The sequence below is a fragment of the Epargyreus clarus genome, unplaced genomic scaffold (genome assembly GCF_041222505.1).
Source record: "Epargyreus clarus isolate Ecla_fem2 unplaced genomic scaffold, WU_Ecla_fem_2.2 ptg000021l, whole genome shotgun sequence".
Lineage (NCBI taxonomy): Eukaryota > Metazoa > Arthropoda > Insecta > Lepidoptera > Hesperiidae > Epargyreus > Epargyreus clarus.
In genome coordinates this window covers 14,976,159-15,003,517 of record NW_027332228.1, presented here as the reverse complement: position 1 = coordinate 15,003,517, position 27,359 = coordinate 14,976,159, and the positions used below count along the sequence as shown (strand labels likewise).

Below are 27,359 nucleotides of genomic sequence, written 5' to 3'. Positions count from 1 at the left end.
TGAAACTGATGACGTCAATTGATATCATAATGTATTTTCGAAGTGATCCGCTGTTGTCAACTTTGATTTCACAACGAGACTTGATCAAAGAGTCTACTCGTTCCAATTGCATTGGGAAATTTCTTTGATCAACGCTTTTCAGTTTTCCATTTAATTAGTCTGGACTTTTAAAGAGATTGAAGTAAGTAACAATAAATTGAGTGTTTCATAGTTGTAATGTTAAACTAAAATAGATTGAGCACTACTACCACAATTTTTAAGGTGGTTCGTTATGGGCAAAAGAAACTCCATAACACACATATTTTCGTATAAAATCCTATCCGAGTAAGTTTTACATACATGCATGCAACTTACATGCAACTAAGCTTTATTGTTACAGTGTTGGCAATATAAAAGACAATCTAAGATTTCGTTAAAGTGATAAGCAAGCGATGACTTTGTGAAATATGATTATAAACATTTGCTTCAAAGAAGCGACTGTCATCACAATGAGCGATTAACCGCTGAAAAGTAGAGCTCCTTTTGGTATTTATTTGTGCACTATATTTTTCCAAGAAATGAATTGTTTCTCTGTAACAATTAAGCTAACATTACTATCTGCAATCTATTAATTGGCTGGATAGCACTCTTTTCGCGTATACCAATTAACACGAACTAAATAGGTATCGTTGCGAAATTGAAGAAAAATCTAAACTATGTAGTTCATACTGTATCGCATTGCTCCAATTCGGATAACAACAATACGACATATATCTTAAAGTACTCTCCAAAAAATAGAAATGCTTATGAAGACTAAATCAGGAAGCACTCGTGTTCATTGTTGGTTAACCAATAATAGTTTGGATATGTCGACAGTCTGAAGCTGTGAACATAATATAACACAAACATTTTTATAAGAGCAAGCAATGATTAATTATTGCCATCCATTACATGGAAAGTTTCAAACTCGTATCGATCCTCGACCTACACAATGTCTAGATGTTATACTGTTCTCAGAAGCACGTTTACTGGATCAGATTCCTTTTAGATTTAATTGAAAGAAAATACGTTTGTTTAGATCTTTATCACGCCTCTCTTTAAAGTATTTGTTTTCTTGGAGAGTTATTTTTATTAATTTTAACGGATGGCGGGCTACGAAAATTTTATTTGTTACATCACCGAAAAATATCTGTCTTCAGACCCCATTTATATTGACAATCGTTTACAATACTTTTTAAGCTTAAGTATTTGAGCCACTATGAGCACCTAGCATGAGATGACCATGTCCGTAGCTGCTTCTCTTCTGAAACGTCTAATCCGCACAGAAACGACAATTGCCAGCCCTACAAACCTTATCAGCTTTACACGCATCAGTAGTCCCTACGGGCTATCGGCTATCGGGCACAAGTACGCGGTAACATCCGCAGATAAGCATTGAATGGGAGTATTAAATAACCACACAAGACAATACAATCGTTCCCACACTCCCGTCTAGCTGAATTGATTTTCGATACGACACATGTTTAATTACGTATAGTCATTTGGACCGATATCAGTCGCGATGCGGACGTTTGTGTGAGACAAGCCTATCTCGTATTGTATAATGAAGTTATGGTAAACACACTTCACGTTTATATACCAGTTTAAATAGACATTACATCTAGTATTATTGTTATAATTATGATACGAGTATTATTACTCTTTGTGTGAAAAGAGCAAGGATGTAATTCTAAAGTCTTTGAATCAAAGTAAAAATAAGGAAGTTAGGAAAGTACGCGTAATTGTTTTACATGTTTAATGTTAATTGTTAGATTGTTTCGTTTAGCCTGTACCTATTACAATGAAAATCATTCATGTTGACACTTGCATATAAATTGGTAGTCGACAATGAGGTCATACTGCAGTGCATACTGTTCTACAAATTCTCAATTCGATTTCTGACCACTTAAAGGTCTAACATGGACTAATCCTTTACATAATAATGAGTCATATTCGGAAACCACCTGCTTATATACAAGGTGAAACGCATTATTTATTAGATCACGCCACATAGAAATCTCTGTCACATGGGTAAAGCACATGGCGTACGTATGTTTACGATACCGACAGCGGAGTTGCCGGAATGCATGTAAATGTTGGATACCTGCCAACATGGCGGCCAAATCGGGATATTTACAATGGTGCTAACTGTCCATCGGACGCTGAACTTAGCCTAGACGCTGGATTACTGTGATATGACACATGGATTGCATTTATAGACCGTTATGCGGAATGAGAGAACGCTGCATACTCTGCGTTGGGCTGTATGAGATTTAGATTGCACTAAGAACTTATATGTCGTAGTTATGAATTGATATTCAGTTTAGTTATGAAAATATGTTTATAAATCAATGGTTACAGCAAAATATTAGTAATTTAAAAGCCGTAAAATGTTTTAAGATTCGCATGTGGCCACCATTCGTCACACATATTTTTGCTTCATACCTAATAGCAGTATTAAGTTTTGATTTAAACTTTAAAGGGTGATACGTTAAGTAGAGACAACCGAGACTTTTATATTTAGTCCTAATGATTTTTGCCCTTGTCACTTTAATGACAAATGTCCACGACCAGCAGAGATGTACAAAGTACGCATACATTGTTCGCATATAATACGTGAATGTGAAAAAATATTACACATATATTCAGAACCATTTATAACGCTTGTAGCTATTAATGATATTTCGCACTTTGTCCTTCGTCAACTTTGTCCTACGTCCTTCGTCGCAAATATAATTCGAAGGATAAATGACTTAGAGATTGACTAATCTATCAATGCTTGTCTTAACAGTTGCTTATACGGCTAACGTTAATGATACGTTAGATAACCGAGCGTATCGTCGTAAATTGCAAGTATCGAGCGTGCGCAATCGATACAAATACATACTTGATAAACGGCTATCTGAAGATGACCGATGTTTGACCCATATCCGATCTACCTAGTTCTGATAAATGAAATAGAAAAGGCTAATTGTACTAACATTAAAGACTAAATAATAATAAACTGATATTTTAACTTCATCACCATCGTGCCTAAATTATGTTTTGGATTGGTTTTTGATTTTGTGGTATAAATTTATAGGAAATAGCTTTTACTATTATAGTTAAGTTTGTCCCGAGCGGAAAAAATCTAGAGCACAGCTTAGGCAAGAAGTTATTTTAAAGTGTAATTTATTAAAAATTTTTTAGGGTAGAGAACTATTTGTAATTTAGAGGGCCGTTTTGAAGAGTGATGTCTACACAGCGTGACTATCAGTTAAGTGATATTAGACGTTATGTGCCATGATGTGGCTTGTATTATCTCTTTAATTGTCGTTACAAAATAACCAACCATGCCAACACTTTCATGGGCTACAAAGGACCCGTAGTAGAAATAATCATGGTAGTTAGTAGTCTTTCAAACTACACTTAAAAAATAGGTACGTTTGCTTTGTGATTTACTACAAGTTTTTTTTTAATGTTAAGAGTCAAACTTTTTTTTTCGAGAAAATCTTTGGAACTGCACTGTACTTGAAGTGTGGAACTGTTGAAAGCTGCTGAAACGTTTACTGTCGATTTTAATCAAACTTTGTGGGAGGAAACTGAATTGCTAAAAATAAACATATTCCTTTTATCCTGTTAAGAGTAAAATGCTAAGCTAGGTACTAGGCCTCTCAGTTGAATACAAATCCCTTATTGTAATAAAAAACTAAATGTCAGCGAAATGAAAGAAATCATAAAAGCTTATTAAACTCAGAATACGTATAAAGTCCCGGGTAAATGCTATATTTAGAATTCCTACAGTCACAGATCAATACTGTGTGGGTAGTGGGTAGTACCCACTCAAAAGGGACGTCTGCTTATTGCAATTTACCCGCTTCCGTTGAAAGCATTCCTTTTCAGACGAGCTTGCTACTAATTAAATGTCGGAGATAAATATACTCATACCATACTAGCAAAGGTCAGAGTTGAATGTTGCTGCAAATATGAAGTTAATATGGGTAAATTCATCGCATACGCGGTATATATTTCTGTGTACCTAGTTACCTACTTACACTACTTTTTATTTTAACCATATTAAAAGCGAATATGATACTTCTTTTATAAAAAAAGTGAAAATAAATGTTGATTTAAAAGAAATGAAAGAAAGCTGAGTTACGGACAAACAATATAACTCAAATTAAAACGTGTTATAAATTTATTTAATTCACAAAATGTCTTTGACGTGGTGCTTCAAACAAAGCTCCTTAATAAACCAATTATTTTATATCTACGACCCACAAGACACACAGAGGGTACCGGTTACGATCTTGACTACAACATAATGGTTACTTGATTATAACGTGATGAATTTAGATCAATTCCAAAAACATTTTGTTAACAAGCACATACTCAAGTATTAACTTAAGTTTTTTTTTTTTTATAATATAGGAGTAGCAGACGAGCGTGCAGTCTACTTGATGGTAAGTGGCTACTGCCGCCCATAGACATCTGTAATCAACCCCAGATAGGATTAGATATTCCTACCTGAGGTCGGCCAAAGATGCGCAGCTACCCCTGAGGACTAAGCTGGAACGCTTCGGAAAAGTAAGTATGCTTTATTTCTTAACACGACGCAGGAAATTTAATGAAATATTTCACAAAGAATATAAACGTGATTTGAGTACGAAGGTGTACCCGCATAAAGGGATAAAGGCAAGCGTGCGCTTTCTAAAGCGGATTATTACCTTTGAATACATAAGTTATACGTATAAATGGAGTAGAGTGCTCTGTGATTTCACTGCAGTTGATACTATTCATGTGAAGAAATTCCATTCATATGGATATAACTGCAGTAAAATCATAAAATTAGAGCATTTGTACATGATTTCAAATTTCACATCTATAATCAACCCCAGATAAGATTGGATTACTAACCGAAGTCGACCACAGCCGCTACCTCTGAGGATTAAGACGGAATAGGAAAAGTATGTCTCCTGTTTGCATTTCCGCCCTCGTGGACTCCGTACACAAATAAGTTTCAATTACATTTCTACGCTACTTTGTTACGTCATAAATACAACAAGATTAAGTCACGTGAAAACTATTCTAGTGTCCATTAACAAAATTGCTACTATTACCCGTAGCTATTGCCAGTATTATTGGCTTAATGTTCGTGAAAATAATCCTGTGAATAAACGTTTATTTTATAACACAATGATTCAGCACAAAAATATTTGAATCGCATGTCTAGAAAGTCTAAAGTCTAGTGAGAATTATTTTCAGTGACACAGTTTTTGTGGTCGACGTCTATCAGTGATCGTCCACGTGCTAGAAGTAGGTGAACTAAAGTAATTAATTTATTAGATTTTCTTTAATTTGTATGAAGAAAGGAACCAAGATTGAGAGATATGTGATAAATGTTTCTTTAAAGTAGGCAATGAGGATGCAGAAGCACTTGAGAGCAAGTGGTCATATGTCATAGTCAAGCTGCTGTACGCATACACTGACCTGTGTACTTCCATTTCATCGCAAAATAAATTCGTGATTTCGCTGTATGACATTCATCTGCATTGAATATCATTGCAAACTTCATCTATAGATCCTTCGCAATCAGTGTTAATATTTACATTACGTTCTCGTGCACTTGCCTATTGTCACACTGATTAGCTCATATCTGTAAACTGGTGCTAGGTTGTGTAAACTGTATGTCTGAGTACGTGTATAAAATACTCTGTATATAGAATATTGTAAAAATGAAATATAAGTCATAATGAAGTCTACTGCAATTAATGAATAATATGCATGCAAATTAATCTAAATCGTATTATGTACCACAAATATGTATTACAATTTAATTAATTGAATCTATAAAACATGAATTTTCAATCCATTTGCTTTACATCGCACGTATGGAAAAAAAATTACCTAATTGAATCCCATCCGGATCCGGAAAGTACAAAAATTGACGCATAGGCAAAATAGCATTGTTTCGAACTATTGGTGTTTATTGAATAATCTTAATAAAATCTTACGTTTGTAGTAGAACGTATTCCGGCTCTGGAGCGACCAAATAACAAAAAAAAAACTTCTTGAATGGATTACACTAATACAATATTAGTAGTACCGATAATGATAATGGTAGTACGATGTCTTCACGTGTGGGCCTCGTGTTTCCGAACTAATCTAATCAGTGCATGTTTATTGTGCAATTTACCTCGAGTGCCGAGTCGCTGGGCTCAGTTCTTCCGTGCTGATAGGTAATGCGATAGATAGTGGTAATTACTTGTAGTTCTCACGTGTAACAAATTAATATGCCCGATTAATATGCATAAATTGTAAGCTGGCACTTTATATGTAGGTAGGATAAAGTCGTGTGAAGTTTTTATAAATATATGCCATATTATCCTTTTATCTTTTACATATTAATAATTAAAACGACTATTCACGATTTCCAAGAAAATGGTCTGTATGTATTTTAATCCGCTGTTTATAGAAATGTTAAAGGACTAGAGCGAAACTTGGAAAGACCTGAATAACTTATAGATGTTTAAAAAAATGCGCGAACACAGCCGTAGGCGGCAAGTAGTTTAATACGCAAAAACATTTGGAATGTACTATCAGAATTATTGAGTCATGTTATTATTGTGCAAATTCTTATCACAATGAGTTGAATGATCTTCCAAAAACGTCTTGCGTGTTACGTATACTGATAGCGGTGGTTCGTCACGTCGGTGTATTGTTTTGATGTTCCGCGGGTGGCCGAGTGACCGAGCGATAAGTGATCTGCATTGTAATTTGTAGTACAAGTAATACGTCGATGATTTGATGGTCGGCTGATAAGGTATCGCTAAATACGATGATATTGATTTATTCGCGCTGTGCACTTTACTAGACCTTGCGTGTGACTTTGTCTGTATAAAGTATATATTTTTATATAAACCATTGCTTGCTTTGTAACATAAAATCTTTTGTAAGCCTCAGCTTTTACTTGGTTCCTCTACCGGCCACAAGTCTCTCCCTACATCTGTAGAAGTCTGAGCATCGAGCGAGGAGGGGTCGACGCGAACAAACATTATTCCTTTCATAATTATGACGAATGATCAGAAGAAGAACTTGAAATCCAATATGTACCTAACCGAAGTACAAAATTGTATAGTAAAGGCGCTTCCGCGATGCGTAATCTTTTTCGGGGCTTTTTATCTTCCTCATTATATTATTAAAACTAAAAACCTTTAAATGAATTGCGAAAAAAATATATAATTATATCATGAAATACATTATCTTATTTCTCATATATACCGTATCAATACAGAAAACAATAGTCACTATGTCTGAGACAAAACATCCTTAATTGAGCTTTTTAATTAATATCGGGGTCATTCCAATTGGCAATTGATAACGTGATAAGAGTTCGAACGATAAATGACTTCGCAATTAGCACTATCATTAACACTTAGTAGTCATTTATCATGGGTACTTACACTGACGCTCTATATGAGCCTGCGCGGTGTTGTTTACAAAACTGCATGCTAATTGATAACAGATAGATGGAAAACAAAAAAAGAAAAATAATTTCTGTGTTACGTACAGTATCCATTTTTTTTTTCAAACTTTTGGGGTTGTAAGACACATTACTTCAAAATTAGAAATATAATGTAAGTCTAAGTATAATCTAAGTATTTTGGAGTCTTTTGAAATGATGACCCGCGTGGAGGAGCGGTCATGATACCATGATAGCAAGAGAAAATTCAAAGTTATGTCCCCAACCCAACATCTAAATTATGAATGTAGATTTCTAGTCTGATTTTGGGTATTCACATCCCTTGAACAAAGAGAACTTTCATGAATTTATTCAGACCTCATATAAGTTTAGAAGCGGCAGTTGAAATCAGAGACAGACATCTCAATTATAGTCATATTCTGAATAGTTTGCCGTCGTAAATAAAGTTTAGGTATACCCACGATTAGGCGTTTCGACATGCAAACTGTGACCGGGTGACCCTAAGCTTGCGTGCACACGAACATCCTAATTCCTTCGGGCCCGTTAACGGTGGTAGGTCATTAACTTACGTTTAAAGGTGGTAGAACTCTTTATAGTTCGACGATTTCTGCTCTCGTTTGAAGGGTACGATAAGCTAGGCTAATGATATACACGTTATTTTGCACTGAGATAAAAAACAAATACAGCTTTATAAGAAAACAAATGTGCTTATAAAGAAATGGGAGGGTTGAACTTATTGAAGCGGATTCAATTTGTTCTGAACTATTCCTAACCCTCAGGGGCAGAACAATTACAATGGCAGTTACAATTTACTTCAATGCCTTCATTCTACTATAGTTGGTGGAATTATATAATATACAAAAAGTTGCGGTTACTGACTCTGTATTTAAAATACAAATCAAATAAAGGATATTTTTCAATACATATATCGGCGTCGGTAGTAAATTTTATTATTCAGTACGAATAATACGACAAAAAAATCTTAATATATAAAACATACGCAGTTTATTTATTTGTATCGACATGACCACAGACACCACATAGATTAGATTCTGTTAACAACATTAATCCGAATGTTAACACACCGATAAAGTTATCGTAATCATATTTTGTATTGATTGATTGTAGATACGAAATGATATAAGAGTTTTGCCGGCTTCAAGCAGTCATTTTCAATTTCCGTAAAACACTAGTGGTATGGAATATTACCAGTACAACGTGACAATGGAAAAAATAAATAAAACAAACAATTGTACAACGTAGAAATAGGTACTTGATAAGTAGAAATAAACAAACGTTAACTAGAACTATACAGTTATTCACGTTTCTAAACTATCTAATAGCTATGATTTCGTTTGCATGATGTTTAAAAGACAGCAACATTACATGATTTACCTGAGGAATAATTAATGTTCAGCTTTTTGTCTTGTACCGTAATTTAGGTATCTTCGTTGTTTACAATTGTTTTTTTTTTATTTAACCTAACGATAAGGCAGACGGGCTACCTGATGGAAAGCAGTCACCGACGCCTGTGGACATTTGCAACACCAGAGGCCAGTCGCCAATGCAACGCCGGCTTTGGAGGAAAGTTCCCCTTGAAGAGCCCCATGTCATAGTCCTCGGGGAATACCTCAGGAGGAAGTTCATTCCACATTTTGCACGTACGCGGCAAAAATAACCGTGCAAACCGAACCGTGGAGGACCGCCACGGGTCAAGTTGATGTGGATGGAACTTCATCCTTCGGCGAGTGGTGCGATGAATGAAAAGTGATGTAGGCACCAAATCGAACAGTTCCTCAGAACGATCATAAAGCCGGTAGAACACGCAGAGGGAAACTATGTCCAACGCAGGCTTAAAGTTCTAACCGATCAGAGATCGCTGGGTAATCGACGATTCGCACCGCGCGTTTCTGTACGGAGTCAAGCGGGTTAAGCTGGCATTGTGGCGCCCATGCCCAGAGATGCGAGTAGTACTCCATGTGGGGCATCACTTGTGCTTTATAAAGCAAAAGGAGTTGACCTCCAGTGAAGTACTCCTCGGCTCTGTTAAGGACGCCCAGTTTCTTTGATGCCAATTTGGCTTTAACTTCCAAATGATCCCGATACTGCACGTCACACGAGATGTCAATTCTCAGGACCCCTACACTTTTACCAATTGGTGCGCGGGATACTTTGTATCTCCTCTGCCGCTTTAATAAGCTTTAATGTACTTGATTGGAAACCGGTTTATATTATCAACTAGATTCCAGTTCTATTCATATCGCTAGATTGTCACTAATGATCTGATCAGTACGTATTGATCGCAAACGACCTAAATCCGAACCTTTTGCGTTCATTTGCTCTCCTCCATTTTAAAATCCGACGCAAAAAAAATGGTGGCATAAGGTATGAGTTAAACGCATGTATGTCTTTAGTCAATGTTATTCTTTACTATCCTATAGAATGAACAGATTTTGAATCTTAAGTCATTGGCTGTCTTTAGCATAGTAAAGAATTAACCGATTTTTAACTCATTATTATGTTTTAAAGATATCTTGAACGGCGGCTTAGCTAAGATTAAGGAAAATCTGATCGCTATCTGATGCTTAAATAAGTAATTCTCTAGAATTGTTTTCTAGAATTAAAAAGTTAATTCTACAGTGTATTCTATAGTACTAGAGCATTTTAATTGTTTCTTTATATCACTTTTTTGTCTTTAACGTCGGAATGATTGACTTGACATGTGAAACGGAATTGATATTTAGTTTTATCCTTAGCGTTAATGCGTAAAATACCACTATAAAAACTAATAGAGTTTTGTCGATAAGGACAACGCAGAAAAACTTTGTTGAATCAAAGGTCTCCGACATAAAAACTATGTAGTAGTATGTAAGTACTTCTTGTATGTAGTTACGTACAATATGCACGTAAGCTATGTAGTTACATAATATGCTTGACATGCCTACTATACAAGTCAATAACATTAAAAAACAAGTTTCCGTCTGTTATTAAATTGAATTAATTATGTAATGAAATTAGGTTAACGCTACAACATAAGCTGAAAACTATGATGCCTTTGCAAAATGAGTTAAATTTAACGTATGAAAACTCCGTTGTTCAATATTTGCTGGTCAGTTTTGACTTATCTTGGAAATTGCAGAACCGATTGAAGAAGAATTTTCAAAAAGGTAACATTTACTCCAAAATATGTAAGATATACCATATCTGTGGAAAGTAATCCCACTCTTCTAGGGTTATGACGCGGCGGACACCTCGTTATATGAGAGTTAGTAAATAACTTAATACCATAAAATACGTATTACACACTAGACACGATATATTTTATATTCATAAACAGCAGAACAACTCGTCCAGCAGAGAATCTTCGATACACAACACGCGTATTTATACATATTAAATCATAAGTTATAGATTTATAACATATTATCATCTTAATTGCCGTAAGATATAATAATCCAATTGCTCGGCACTTGGCAAATCTCGGCTGATGTATTTCAATGGTACTATTGAGTACTCTGCACGTGAATGGCTGGAATGAGTAATGTAGCCATATACGAATTGGGCTTCGAAATCCAACCTCAGTAGGTACTTCGATCTGAATTATTGATCACTTAAACCTATATAGTGTTGATATCAATTTTAAAGTACCTTAATTAGTGTTATATTATGGTCGTAAAGTTCAACGACATTATGTTCACAAAATGGTGCGCTAAGTGCACACTGAACATTGTATAAGTCGATACGGGGCTCTTTTAATCCTTCTATTGGTTATTTGTAAGAAATGAGGAATGAGAGTCACCTACCACGTTTTCCTGCACGTGTACTAAGTGACCATAATATTTTGAGACTTTGGATAATATGTCATTTAATTCTAAAGTTTTCGGTGAATCTTATTCACTATTAAGGTATGAGTTGTTGCCAAAAACGTCTTAGTAGAAGTGACCATCCCTTATTTGTTATAGGTCAATACAATTCGTACGGTTCGTCAACAAGCAACCCGTTTGTCAATACAGGGAGGGAAAAGGGTTGTGTTAGATTCCAGTTACGTAAATGGATTTATTTGTGTCTGGAAAATTTTCCTTTTACCTTTTCAGAAGTCTCTTGAGTCTGTTAAGGTAAGGTTAAGGTTAAATATTACTTACTTTATTTACTTATAATGTTACACTAATGTACCTACATAGTGTTGTACTACATGTGATAGTGCAAAGCAAAAAAGCAAAGTGTAGAATCGAATCGAATCTTAAAAAATATTTACTAATTTCTTTTCTTAACTGTTTTATTTTAATTGTATGATTTTTCTCTTACATGGTTAGCCTAAAACCGATTGAACTTCTACCAGGTGTTTTGATATATAACTTGTTAATACTGAAATCTAAATTCGAACGCCTCGTAATCCGATGCAAACCGCTTTACGAATTCCCATCTCACTTATTTGATATAAACGCTTTTTAAACATAACGGCATTAAATGATAACTAATTTTAATAATATTGACTAAAACCTTGAACTGTTAAATCTGAAGAGAACCGGTTAAAACAAAAATAAAATTAAACACGTTTAATTATTACGATAAGTAAATACCACAGTTTACTTAACTCAGAACAATTGTCGAGATTATAACACAGTTGCAGGAAGGTATATAATTCATAATAATTCTGCATTATTATGGCTTATAAAGATAGAATTAATTTTTATAACAGGGCTTTTGTATATCACTGATCACTCGCGTGTCTACTGATCCTTCAAAATGCGTAAATAGGTTCAGGCCATATTATATTAGTTTTCCAGTAGTTTTCAGTCAGTTCCAAGAGGATTTTTCTTAACATAAAGTAACCGGTTTTTTTATCTCCGATGTCTCATATAACGACGATTCGTCTGTATTACTTTAAGTAAACTTTACGTTTTGTTTATGTGGATTTTATTATTTAATGAAGGTTTTCTTCTTTATATATTCATAATCACACACTCAGATTCCTTATATGGTGCGTCTATAAATACACACAAACATCATGTCACAAAACAGAAATCTAAATCATTTAGATGTCTGTTTTGCCAGGCATCAAATCCGGAACCAATTGCATTGCAGACTGCTATGACGACCGTTCATCGACGATCGCGACAATCATCAATTATCTAATCAAAGGATCATATTTGTGTTGGTCTAACAAGAAGTGCATCTGAGGAGTGACGTAATTGGCTCCAGTTCTGCAACCTACACGCAATCTGTGCCAACTTCTTGTTAACGTTCACGTTTAGAGCACTGCTCCTTAAACTGAAATATATAATATTTCTCCTCATGGTTAAATAATATGGATTACATGTCGATTAAAGGTCTCTATTTATTATTACAGTAATGATTTCTAACCTTGACAAACTTAAGATTTTTGCCAAATGTTATCTTCGTAGAGTAAGGTTTTATGATGGACAAAATAAGAAATTGTAAGTTCAAAAGTAACACACAGTCAAATGCAGTTATTATGTAAAATGCAAAATTCTTAGTACAATAAAAAATTAGGTTAAAACTGCGGTTTACAATTTCAATTTCCCTAGAAATCTGATCAAATAAGTAAATTACATAGTATGCATGTACATTGTACATAGTAATTATTTTGTTGCTATGTGCCGTGTAGGTAGTAAGGTAATGCTGAATGGGCGAGATGGGCGGCTGCAAGACAATGACCGTTTGAATTTATAAATAAACGCGAAAACGACTGTCTGCAATCCATTGGTTGTAGACCAGGCTGGTAAGCGATTTTACTCGTATTTTTAAGATTACTACAACGTGTGTAATGGAGACATACTTTTGCCGAGACTTTCCAGCTTAGTTTTCAGGGGTAGCGGCGCATCTGTGTCAGACTCACGTTGGAATATCAAATACTATCTGGGGTTAATTACAGATGCATATGGGTGGCAGTAGCCACTTACCATCAGATCGACTGCATGCTTGTCTGCTACTCCTAAAAACTACCAGTATTTTGCACACGGCCAGTTTAATCTTAAACATTTTCTAAATTTAGTTCTAGTTCTGCAAATGTTTCCTGTTTAATATATTACTAGGCAAAAAACAAACAAAAAATAAAATATTACCAATACCTACGAAACGAACACGTATTGAAAGTCAATTAAAACAAGACATTTTAACTTATTATAATTATCAAGTCACTTTGTATAATTTAATTACTTAATCCTTAACAAGAAGCCTACACACTTATTACTCCTTTCGACTTTTTTGAACAACAAGAAGACTGTTAAAGACTCTTGATATGAAATTGACATGTACCCTAGATATACATATATTTTTATTTGTATATTTAAAAAATATACAAATAAAAATACATTTTGTAGAATATTTCCCACTTCATTATTGTTCTATGATATGCGAAGAACTAAGTATTACTTGATCAGAGAAAACTTAAGAGCCTTATCAAATGAAACCGCCTTCCAACTTTTCTTTCGAGATCCAGAACTGTCTCTACATGCGCATTGCGGGCACGAGGGTCGAGGAGTATTAGTGAGTAGGTATTTACGTAATCGTAAAAAGTTGGTTAAGGAAATTCCGCTAAGATCCAAAAATAAAAACACCTTAACCACACAGGACAAGTTTCCTAACTATTGCAATACTCTCAAACTTATCTATTTTAAAAATGCATCAGGTATATAAATTTTCCTTACAAGATAAGCGTAGGCTTATTTGCAACAAATAAATTCTTTCGTTAACAGTAAATTGCAATGCATGCATGCCAACGATTGCACAATAGCACGCAACGGCTGACCTTCAGCTAACCGAGGGGACGAGTCGACGGTTAAGTCGCAATCACCATAATCGACTTGAACTAAACTCGAACCCAAATCACTGATGATTGTAGGATAAGTATCTAGGATACCACGCTTCGCTCTTGGTTCGTCGACCATCCATTACTGTCCCATAGCTGGGCATGAGTCTCTTCTCAGAGAGAAAGGTTTAGGCCATAGTCCACTGCGTTAGCAAAGTGCGAATTAGTAGAATTCACACAAACTTCGGTGAGTTTTTTCTTCATAATTCAGGCAAGGAGGTTTCCTCATGATGTTTCTCTACACCGTTTAAGCAAGTGATAATTTCTAATATACACAAACTTTAAAAAATGAGAGGTCTGGGATTTGAACCTCAGATCCAGTTTTGGGTTCATCAGGCAGATTTAATTTAATAACCGTGGTAATATAATCACGCGAACAGTGTTGCGTTACACCATAAGGTTATAATCTAATTTATGACGGCTAATATGACAGTAAAATATACTTTCAGTTATGCGTAATTGATAGTGATTGCAAAAACATTTCTTTTCTGTTCGTATAGCCTGGGAATGGAAAATTAATAGATTGTATGGAAGTTTAATTTCTGGAAATCGCAACAGCGTTATATGAATACATTAGGACTAAAAGCGACAGATATTTTAGTTGGAATAACCTAAAACAGACTCATTGCATACTGTTTATTTCCATAACACGCTGAAGTGTACCACACATCGCCAAGATTTCAGACACCGTCGACATGTTTGTAGCACATCACTAGCAGCAACTGCTTGCGTCAATATGATAAACAGACAAGTGTTTACTATAAGATTCACGAATCATCAAACTGACGAAAACCAGTATGAATTAGTGATCCACTGGAATGTTCAACAATCACGGCATATCCGGACTGTTATCAACAAGGCTTGTAGACGTCGTAGTTAAACAGAAAATCCTCATGTATGCAGTTGTTCTGTTTTATTTTTGTTTGAGATACTGAATGAAACCGGCAAACTTTAGTTTATTTTGGTTTTCATGCGTTCTATCTGCAATTATAGTAGCCAATCTTTACATTATTGTATGATTTTACCTTTACGGTAACTCACAGCCCCTGTTTACAGTAAATTCAACGTCCGTACATTTCAAGAATACATTCTTACGCCATATACATATATAAAATAAAATATTCGTGTAAAAGTTTCGTTCTTAAAATGGAACTGTACAATAGAACGATGACGTAGGATCTTACGAAGTGAGGCGTGGGTTATCGTAACGAAAATGAATCAGATTTAATTATGATATAATATTGAGAATTATATAACCGTTGTCGTCGTAAATCCATTATTGTCCCACTGCTGGCAGTTAGGTCGTAATGAACTACCCTGGCCAAGTGCGAATTGGTATACTTCAAACACCTTTGAGAACTACTATTTTAAAAACTGTGAGTTCTTTAAAATAATAGCTTGTAGGTTTCATCACGATGTTTTCCTTCCGTGTTATAGCAAGTGATAGTAAATAAATAATATGCACATAACTCGTAATAATCAGAGGGGAGTGACTGGGATCGAGCCTCGGCCTCCTCAACTAAGAGGCCGAGTTTTAGCCACTCAGGAATCACTACTTAAAAGTTGTAATTCAATAAAATAAAAATTAGTAAAATAATATGATATGATAAGGAAAACCGCCATCGCCATTTTACATTAACCGCATAAAGCTATTCATACATAGTAGGAGCAATTGAATGCGATTATGATAATATTACTATAGCTATGAGTTGGTTACGTGCCTTTGTTTGAAGCACAGAGTACCTTTTACACACCTATTGTATTGATACTATAATTATGGTTCCTTATTACAAATATATCTTATCCACATTGGAGCAACATGGCAATGTACTTCAGACCTGGCCCACAAGTGGAGATTGATGCAAGTCCAGAAGTGGGATCAGTTCTGGACTTGCATCAATCTTAAATAATTGGACAAGCGCAAGTTGAACCAGCGCAAGGAGGGTTCGTACCCATTTTTTTTTTTATTTTAGTATTTTTTGTTATAGTAACCATTGAAGCACATGCATTGTGAAAATTTCAACAGTTAGTTCGAAAAATATGGAAAAATAACATTTGTTGTATGGGGATCCCTTTTTGTATTTAACTTTTTCAAGTGTCTATCTATTACGGTTCCAGAGATAGAGCCCTGTGACAGACGGACAGGGCCGACAGCGGAGTCTTAGTAATAGGATTCCGTTTTTACACTTTAGGTACGGAACCCTAAAAAGTAGCTTATGTTAGCGCTGCGTATTTCCGTTGACCTTGGATGATAGTTTGTATTACCATTTATTGCGTGACATCGTTAACAATGCATCTGAATTATGTATGGCTTTCAAAAACTGGGTAACTTTAGCATACAATATTTTTGCGTGTTCTAAAATACCTGATGAGAGCGTCGTTTTATCTCACATCAGAAATGAAATAGTATTGACTGAAAATTTAATTCTCAGGTACAAATTCGTTCAAAGAACAAACACACAAAAATTTTATCCACTCGAAAATCGAACCTACAATGCTCCACTAGTACAATGCTCGGCAGTTTATATAATTCAGGCACTTAAGACCGGTATCAAATGATGCGCACTTGATACAAATTTATTAATTAGCGACGCTTTACAGTCGCTGATCGCAACTTAAGAGCGACTCAGGTGATATGAATTTAAGATGGATATTGAGGTCCTTTTATTAATACGGCCCTTAGTACCAGAAGCACGTTATCGGATCTTTGCATACCTTAAGAAGCGTAGATACGATATCTGTTGTCTGAGGAATGACTCACCGGTGCAGATTCAGCACAAAAACATACACATGACAATTTGATATTTGACTCAAAACGGGACGTCTACCACGATTAGTAGGACCGATTCATAAAGCAAAATGTTCTAGCTACTTAAACTCGCCAATCATAATCATAATTAACTCAAGTACATCAATCTTTAGTTTATCAAATAAAAAATATGAAACTAAAATTTGTCACAAGCTTGAAAGTTACGCAATATCATTATACTGATATCTGAGCATTCTGGAAAAACGTGACAATTTTGTGCTCCGAGGTTATTTTTCAGGAGACCGACACGAACCGAAAATGGGACGGTCTCTTTCAAAAAGGGAACGTATGGTCACGTAGATAACAAATCTAAGCCATCGTTGACAACTGACATCTGCACACATGTTATCATTATTTGCAGATTTGATGATTTATTAACATTATGTTTATGTAGTCGATCCCAATAACAACAAGTTATTAAAAGATACTTATTGTGGTCGTAAGATCAACTGCGTAGTTCAGACGCAGTACGCAGTAGACAGTTCGCTCTTCATTTACTATCAGAGGTACTCAACCTTCCGTAGAGTATAGAGTGTGGTATTTTCAGATATTAAAATGCAACAAAGTATATTTCATTGACAGTCCAATGTTGAATGATAGCAAAACATAGTTAAATTGTAAATTAAAAAATATGTGGCTGTATCTATATGTGTCGGTATTTTCATTGCGAAAAACTTTTGTAGTTGGACTGCAGCAGTACCGCTACAACACACATTTCTATATTATATATATTATATAACACCAGAGTTTGTATTGCTGTGTTCATTTTTTATTTTTATTTCAGCTTACACGAGTTATCTGTGACCAAACCATCTACGTTTATAATATTTTTTGTTACATAATAATTTATATAATAATTGTCTGACTACTTGTATTTTTGTGAAAACATAAAAAAAATACATGGAACACTTTGCTATCCGGTACTAAAATGATACCGGTTAAGAACTCTTTACTGTCTCACTGTTGAGCACAAATCAAAGTGAGAGGGGTTTAGCCATTGTCAAGTGCGTATTCATAGAGTGCCGTAAAAGGTTGAGTACCGCTGTCATATCGGAACAGATGAACGGGTCGGATGCACGCTACAATTGTGAGTATTGTGACCGAGTTAGCCGCGCTGATTGCGGTTGAAGGACTCCTGTATTGTCGTCATCAGTTCGATTTTAATCACTTGCGATTGTATGATTGCCATGTTAAGATGTTTGTGTACTTTAATTCTCATTGGGGTAGGGGAGTAGGTATGTTTTGTCTAGTGGGAAAGTAACAAATAAACTTCGCACCGCCACGATGGTTTCCGCCTTATAACAGCAGCGTTAAATGTTGCTGTCATCTAATTTCAGAAGTGTGGTAAGGAATAATGACTCATCCGAGAGGATACAACTTACTCTGACTTACAACGCAACTGTGGCCGACTTCAGGTAATATCTCTAGAGGTGATTCAAAGAAGCTTCTACCACCTTCAAAAATGTTTTTACCACATTTAAACCATGCCTATCGTATTTTGCAAAGAATTTATGAGATTCTTAAGGTCCAAATCGCTTGCTCTTTCAACTCAGTTCAACTGTTTTCCATTAATCCACTGGCACGCCGCCAAATTTCTAACATTGGCCTTGATTTTGAAATGTCCAAAACCCACAAGTCGGTTTGTGTACCAGTGCATCATATTACATTGAAATATAGCATATTACTGGAACTAACCGACACTAGCTTGTACTGATTAAACATGATCTAGTTGTATGTAATTTAGTTAAATCCTAACAAATACGTTATTACGACTCACACCGACACTTTTATCTTATTTATACGTCTGGAGGTTAAAAGGTTTTAGTGACTACTCTCAGCAGAGTCCTCTTACCTTGAAACCTTTAATAAATTGTATCCTGCTCCAGTTCCCCCCAAATCGATTTCCTGTCAGAGGTTGGCACGCCGCCAACTAAAGTACGTTCGATTGTCGTACAATTTGGCACTCTGCCTATCGTGTAAGCTTGAGATTGTTATGCTCATAATTATTGTGCTAGCTATGACGAGATGTCCCACTTGTTTTTGCACGTCTCGTGAAAATTGGGGTCGTTTTTGTTTTTTAAAGACGGGCTTTCACGCTCGGCTGTCGAAAAAAGGATTTTTGTTTTTTTTTTGCCCGAGAACGCTGTATAAATTCGTCTCTTTTACGTCACACTTTGTCCTGTATAGCATAGATCTCCTGTCAAAATAGTTCTACCAAATCCTAAGGCCAGCCATACATGGACTGCTCGAGCTGTCAGAGTCAACAGCTTGAAGCTGCCATTGATAACTCCTTGAGCAGTTAAGCTGACTGCTCGGGGAATTCGTGCAGGCAGGAAGCGTGCGCAACGAGGAATGACGAGCGCGGACTGAGGTAACTGCGCGAGAACAGTTGACAGCTCGAGCAGTCAGTGTATGGCTGGCCACTGCTTGACCGCAAGATGAAAAATCACCGTGCTACCAACCGCCTTAAGCAGTTGCAATTGCTCGAGCGGTTCGTGTATGTACGTACTTATAAGTCTGAAGTTCACTATGCAGTCGCAGCTTGAAGCATTCGATACTGGCTGCTCCAAGCTGCTCGTGTATGGCCGGCCTAAGTTAACAAGTCTAAAAAACGTATATCATAAATACAACTGCTGTTTTGCATTTTGCTGAACGAAAATAACAGTCATTATTAAGCTCGCTTAATCACGTAGTTAAAAATGACAGTTATTTAAGAAATATAAACAGACGCTTCAAATTTATTCATTTATGCCTATAAGGTAGTTCAACCTATAGATTTCACGTATTTTAGTAGTAATGCTTATTAGTAAATACACGTTACAGCCGTAAAACATCGACTACCAACATAAACTTGGACTTTAACCTTGTTTGTTCCGCAGCCGTAGCTAAATAGCTACAATTACTTAAACGCTGCCAAAATATTCACCAAAATTGTTAAATACACAATTTTATTATGTAAAAATGCAGCTACTTATAGCAGACAGGTGCTGAATGCGTCATATATGATAAATCACACGTGGAAAATTAATTTTAATGCTATAATTACTAAATTTAATACCCGATGACTGATTAGTGGCGCTGAAGATTATATTAAAAATATAATCCAAAATGATGATTTATTTTACTGACGGTTTTAAACAAACATTTAACTAACCATTGTAAATAAACTTCAGTGTTAAATAAGAATTTCATTTCAAGTTGAACATAAATTAAATTTAATCTATGTTAAAGAATCAAGGTTGTAAGTTACGACAATTATTGAACTAAGGGACAAAACATTGTAGTTCCGTTATCTATTACAGTAGATAAGAAATCCTAGTGAACATTTTAAGTAATCTATTTTATCTTTTATTGTTGAATCTAGATGAGATTGAGTTTGTCATTGAAATATTGTAAAAGCCGTGTTTGTTTCTTGTGATATGCCACCAAATGTTATTTTTATTTCTCGATGATAGTTAAAAAATATAGGTAATTTTCCAGGTGTGCCGTGGTTGATTCCTACAGAGGCAGATATATAAATATTTTTAGATTTTCGTTGTAACTCTCTATCGTTTGCGTGTCGTTGCGAGACTTCTATGCGCGAAACGTCTACTTGTCGTAAAACGTCTCTTACACGAAATGTCTACTCGTCGCAAAATGTCTCTTACGCGAAATGTCTACTCGTCGCAAAATGTCTCTTACGCGAAATGTCTACTCGTCGCAAAATGTCTCTTACGCGAAATGTCTACTCGTCGCAAAATGTCTCTTACGCGAAATGTTTACTCGTCGCAAAATGGCTCTTTCGCAAAATGTCTACTAGTCGCAAAACTCTCGGTAAATTATACTCGCTGTAAAACGGTAATAACGTAAAATGTCTACGCATCGCAAAACGTCTCTAGCTTGTCTACTCGTCGCAAAACTTTTCTTAGAAAATGTATACTATATATACGTACTATGTATACGCAGCGAAAAGGTAATTTCGCAAATCACCTCTTTTGCAAAACATCATCAATATAATGTAAAAATCCTACCTGAGTTGAGCGCAGTAGAACTGGTGCGGGATAGCGGTCAGTACACCAGCGCCGTCGCCGGTGTCGTTGTCGCATGCGCACGCGCCGCGGTGCTCCATGCGCTTCGCGAGGACCTCGGCATCGCGGACAATCTAGTAACATGAAGAGATGTTACGAGTCTTGTTGCACACATACAACACATACACATTATTTTGCCCATTAATAAGTGGCAAATGCTATGGTGTCCTAGTTTAAAGGTTACAGAGAAGGAAACCTACCTTATAGTCACTGGGCTTTTTATAGATGAGACCTACCTCATACTGGGCTTTCTGTTTGATAAAGTAGTAACACATTTGTAGTATGTAACAAGTAGAACTTCGATGTTATTTGGATTGATTACTCGCTACTTCAATTTCATAAAAATATGATTACCTATTTTATCATCCATAATGTTCAGAGGCCAGTAGTCAATTTGCAGTTACATTTTATGCTCATAGGAACCTACTAAAATATACATTGTTGTAGAACTTTATGGATATTCGAATGGTTATTATAAAATACACGTGTAGTTCAAATATACAAACTCAAAACGGTTCTTTTCTTAATTATGTATTTCTCAGTATCAGTCAGAAAATATTTTTTAGTCAGTCACAGTAAAAAGTTTGACAAAAAATGTACGAGAGAAGTATCAGTAATTAAATTCTAAATAAAATGTATGCCCTAAGTATATGATTTGTAAAGTACAAATCATGTATAGTTGAACATTCTTTCATAAAAAATATTAAGGCAATACTAACTTTATGAGTACGTTTCCCGTCGATAGCAACTACAAAACCAACACCGCAGGCCTCGTGCTCGTTCTGAGGGTCGTACAAGCCTTGCTTGGGCGGCCCTTCCCACTCCATACCTGGTAACCAACAAAATATTCACCATATTGTAATATACAAAAAATGTCAATGTTTAGGAAATATAATTGCTAAACTGGAACACTTATAATCTAATGTGGTCCCCTTCAAGTTTCGACTCCGAACATACCATTACCATACCTTTTTACCTTTTTTTTGGCCAAAAAGAGCAGTGTTAATCACTAAGTTACGGTTTTAAGCAGAGATGTTCATATGAGGGTTTCAATTTAGACCCCAGGGATGGCAACGTACATATCCGTGACTTTAGGTAAAACCCCAATCCAATCTATGGTTGATTACAGATGTTAAGGCTCTCAGTAGCCTACCGTGTGTTTGTTGTTTGATTGCATGCTCGTGTGTCATTTCTTTATTATAAAATAATATCAGTCGATTCCAGGCTTATGAAAAGGTACCTTACATAATAGTACAAAATCATTAAAAATTCTTAGAAAAACACGACCAAATATATAATGATGTAATCAAGATCTCGTTTAAGCTTTTGTTTCGATGTATATCAAAATCTACCAACAAAATCTACTACCTATACACACGACTATCTCCAAGTCAGTTTAATCAAGAATACAAAATATAGCCTTGATTTTTTGGCACTTATATAGGTATCAGCCTATACAGATATCGTAATATCTATATATTAGGTAGGTACGAGTATCAGTGTCCATTTAAAGATGATGCAGTTCTTCCTTATTATATAGTATAGAAAAACACATCCGATGCTCCCCTACGTTTTAAGTTCTAGATATAAATGACCTTCAATTAGACAATTGTTCGTTGACAAAAGGTTTATTAAGATGAATAGGAACGAAAGGTAACTGCCTACTACGCTTTAAAGATGATGATGTACCTAAGTAATGTGTGATTTGATAACAATTTTATATTATTTACAATGGGTAAGTACGAATCTTTTTTTTATAATATAGGAGTAGCAGAAGAGCATGCAGTCCACCTGATGGTAAGTGGCTACTGCCGCCCATGGACATCTGTAATCAACCCCAGATAGGATAGATATTCCTACCTGAGGTCAGTCACAGATGCGCCGCTACCCCTGAGGACTAAGCTGGAACGCCTCGGAAGAGTCTGTCTTCTTTACCACACCCTTCAAAACAGAAACACAGTAGCGCCTAACACTGCTGTTATTAGGTAAAAATAGGTGTGGCGGTGGTGCCGCCGGAGTCAAACCACAAAGGGTTCTAACATCTTCAATCTGTTGGTTTACAATATGTCCTTTCACGCATAGGTGCCGGTTTTGAATCTTAGGCATGAAACTTAGATTTTTCTGAAGTTATGTATTAGAAATACAAATTTTACCGCTTTCAAAGGGAAAACACTGTGAGTGTGAGTGTTCTCAGGTATACTTTAGAGAAATGTTTTCAAAGCCGTGTGAAGTTTATTAATTCGCACTTCGCTTGCGTTGTGGATAACTTAACCTAACCTAACCCTTCACAGTTTGTTTGACAAGAGACTCGTGCCCACCAGAGGAACAAAAACGGATTGATATCGAATATGGTAACCTATATACTTCATAAGAAAATATTGGTAAGCGCCGGCGCCAGAATGTATGTCGACGTAAATATAGCCTGAAAACGATACTTCGGATGATGCCAATTGAAATATCCTAGCGTTTATATACGTATCTAGTTATGTAATTCTATTATGTAACGTAGCCCTTTACACGTGTCTAAAGCAATTATCGACAAATTCAGTTAGATACCTACTTCTGTCTGTAACCTTCGCCTTTATCGTAAATATCGTTAACGCTTTATATACAAATCACTTTATACCTTTGTGTATATAAATGTCTTTTCATGACTATAATGGTGGATGGTATGTCCTATTTATTTAAATAAATTATTTTTATATGTAATATTGGGAAGGAAACAAAGAGAGGACAATACCTACCTATTACTTATTTATGAGAGGAAAAACATATTAACTGCAGATTACATAAGACATTTTATGCTGCAAAATCAATTTAGAAACGCGCGTGTATTTGGTTAAAATTGTATGATCAAAATTGCATTGCATTGTATTTAACAAGTTTTAAAATAAATATAAAATAAAATTTTCAGTATGTCCATGAGACTGGCTAGCGGTTTCCACTGTAGTTAAGGATTATGGGTCTTCCTATGACGCTATGAGCATGAAAAATAAACTTCGTTTAAATCGGTCGGACCGTTTAAAAAGATAATAATTGCAAACACGTTTACCAGAATTAAATATTTTTCTAATAAATTAATCAAAAATATGAATTATTATCTAGAAACAATGTTTCGAGTTAAAAGCGCCGGCGTTCATGTCTGTATTCGTACCGTGAGTCGCCTTGCTCTACAATAGCGGTTATCTCAGTTCAATAGCATAGAGTTGCGCAATCAGCCCTGTGTGGTAATGGCTAATATCGACAAATTAACGTTCATAGCGTTATTATTTTACGAGAAAAATGTATTTGTGCAAGCATAAACTAGTAACCTTAAAACACACTTTTTGTCGGGTTAATTAATTTAATCAGTGAATGGTATAAATATAATCCAAATATTTACCAACAAAAAATAGTATGTAGTAGTAATTATTATGTTCCATTACAAAATGTAATCATCATACAATTTCCTATATATACAAATTATATTAATAAACTAAGATTTTCCTCCCTAGAATTCCAGGCTGGACAGGGGTCATAATTAAAACAAACCGAACTCTATGACCTAACTATTAACTACACAAGTCTTTTTATTTTTATTTATTTAATAAGTTTTTGTACACAAAAAAAAGATAACACTACAGAAAATAGAAATGAAGTACAAAGGATTTTTATTATTTTATTATCATATCTACAATGATTTGTAGATACACTTGATATTCTATACATGTTTGAAACAATTTTACTCTCAAAATAAATAAAGTATGATGTAATAAGAGTAAGTAAGATATTAATTTGAAATTACTTTGTTTCAAACATGTAATACCACTCCATGTTTCTTATAGGAATTTGAAGTTGCCTATATGTTCTAATATACCTAACTGGAATCTTCTACTTAAAAGTATATGATGTAAGAATCAAGATATCTGATGTTTTAAAGCCTCAAAAATCTCCTGCTGGCTTTAACGGCGGTTACAAGTCATATCAAAGGGAAGTTATTGTTAATATTGAGAGGGATAAGAGATTTTGTTGCTTTTAACCACAAATTACTGAAAAAACTTTGAACCCGAAGTAAGAATATCAAGTTTAGATAATTTACAATAACATAATATGGTATATGATTTTTTTTTTAAATAATTAAATAGCTAACGAGCATACAGTTTAGTAGTTTATGGTAAGTGGTTACTGTCACCCATGGACGTCTGTAACCAATTCCATGTAGAACAGCTATCCTGTCTACAGCCAGTTACAGATATTATGCTGCTATGCTTGAAGACTAAGATGGTTATCTCACATTTTAGTTACCCGGCATCAATAATTTTGCACCCAAATGCAAAACCTGCTTCATATTGAATAAGGTGTGGCCATGATGGTTCACTAGTCTTACTGTATGTTATAACAATATTTAAAAATACATTTAACTTAAATGGGCTGGTTCTAAAAATCCTGCACCTATCAGAATACAGGATCTAAGCTAATCTCTATTGCTAAATGATCCTGGAATACACAAGTTACAAAACTACCCGCACATTTCAGTGGACTACTATTTCTGCGAATACCAGCTAAAAATAGTAACTCGTAATTACATAAAGTTACAATATCCATTACAGAACACAAAGCAACATAGAAAACCAGTTTTGCAGTGGAGATCAAAACAATTTTTTCTATTAATATATTCATAAGTTATTGACCTCATCTCAACTCGCACTATGAACAAATGTCATTGGACTTTGTTTTAATTTATAAGAACTTATATTTTGACGAGTGTTTTGGTATTTTATTAATTTTTTAAACTTACTACATATTGTTGTAAAAATAATATTAAGAGAAATTTTAAAACTCAGTTTGGGATTTCATATAATTTTCTATGCTTCTGAATATTAAATGGTTAATTAATAATAATATTTTGAACTGTTTAATATTTTACTAGTATTTGTAGTCTATATTTTTAACCACCAAAGTATACCAGATTTGTTTTATTTTTGTTCACTATGTGTCTATACTGTTTGACGAATTATTAAATTAATTTTCATTCATTAAGGACTACACTACGTATGCAACGTTATTTTCCGGTATTGCCTTAGATTAGTGCTAAATTATGCCAGACTTGTGACAGCTTGTAGACAAAACAAATTCTTGATAAGGCGTCAACAACAATTAAATTTAACTTGTAGTAAAACAACATCTGTGAAAAACAACAGCTTATATTGCGCGTAATAAATTTACGGCAAAAAACTGCTACCAAGTGTGTGATTGGAATATTGGGAATGACTTCTACTATCTCCTATCTACCAATTTTTGAAACGTACCTACAATAATACTTAAAGAAATACATCGCAAATATCATATTAGAGTTTTTTAAATCTCTGGTTCGTTTCCTTTCTATTTCTACACCACGTACGCAGACTACACGTGGACGGTGCAACGGCTGATCGAGCAGTAAAAATAATTTCAAAATGTATGAAATACTTTACCTCAAATTAGGATCGATAAATTTAAGAAAGTGTGCGCTGATATTGCACTACGCAAAGGTACGCACTTTCACAGATCGAGCCGGTATATAACAGAAAACACAATAGTTCTGTGATAATGATAAAATTGTTTCTGGGACACTGAAAAAGCCGGCGAATCGTAGTGACCCTTAGCAGTCGAATACAATACCCGGTGAAACACGATTAACTGACTGACTGAACTGAGGGAGGGACGATTGGAGGAACTGAGGAAAAGAACGCAGAACGGTGCCTTGTGTGAGCGTGAAGCAAGATAGAAAGAAAGAGATAGGATGATGATGAAACAAATTGAATGAAAATACGTCACGGAGATGAACGGCAAAGCGTGTAGCTGATTGGTGGGACTGTGAAAACAGTGTTGCCTGAGTAATGATCAAAATGTCCACTGTGACTTTAGCCACTTTAGGGTCAATGTTAGAAAAACGTTTCTTTTTTAACTAGGTTTTATTAGCTTGACATGTATGTATGTATTGATGAATCTGGATATGTAATGGAATCCTTTAACTCGATTTTTACCGAATGGTCAGATTAATTCAAAATTTTGATCAAGTATCAAGAATGACAATACATCATTTTAATAATTTTATCCCACTTCCCTCACCTGGATTAACTATTTACCTACTGGATACACGGACTTCTTGTATTTATGAGAATTTTCTAGTTGCACATAGAATTTATTGAT

The 27,359-nt window shown here is 35.1% G+C and overlaps 1 protein-coding gene across 1 annotated transcript in view; it reads right to left on the bottom strand.

Annotated features, from left to right (window-relative positions):
• Nucleotides 1-26,887, bottom strand: part of Gogat (glutamate synthase) — a 66,183-nt gene extending 39,296 nt beyond the window's left edge. The window contains exons 1-3 of the mRNA XM_073085006.1: nucleotides 26,642-26,887; nucleotides 21,908-22,017; nucleotides 21,132-21,262 (exon numbers count right to left, since the gene is read on the bottom strand). Of these exons, the coding sequence (XP_072941107.1) occupies nucleotides 21,132-21,262; nucleotides 21,908-22,015 (239 nt within the window). The 5' untranslated portion in view covers nucleotides 22,016-22,017; nucleotides 26,642-26,887. The remainder of the gene's footprint in view (nucleotides 1-21,131; nucleotides 21,263-21,907; nucleotides 22,018-26,641) is intronic.
• Between the last annotated feature and the right edge of the window lie 472 nt (nucleotides 26,888-27,359).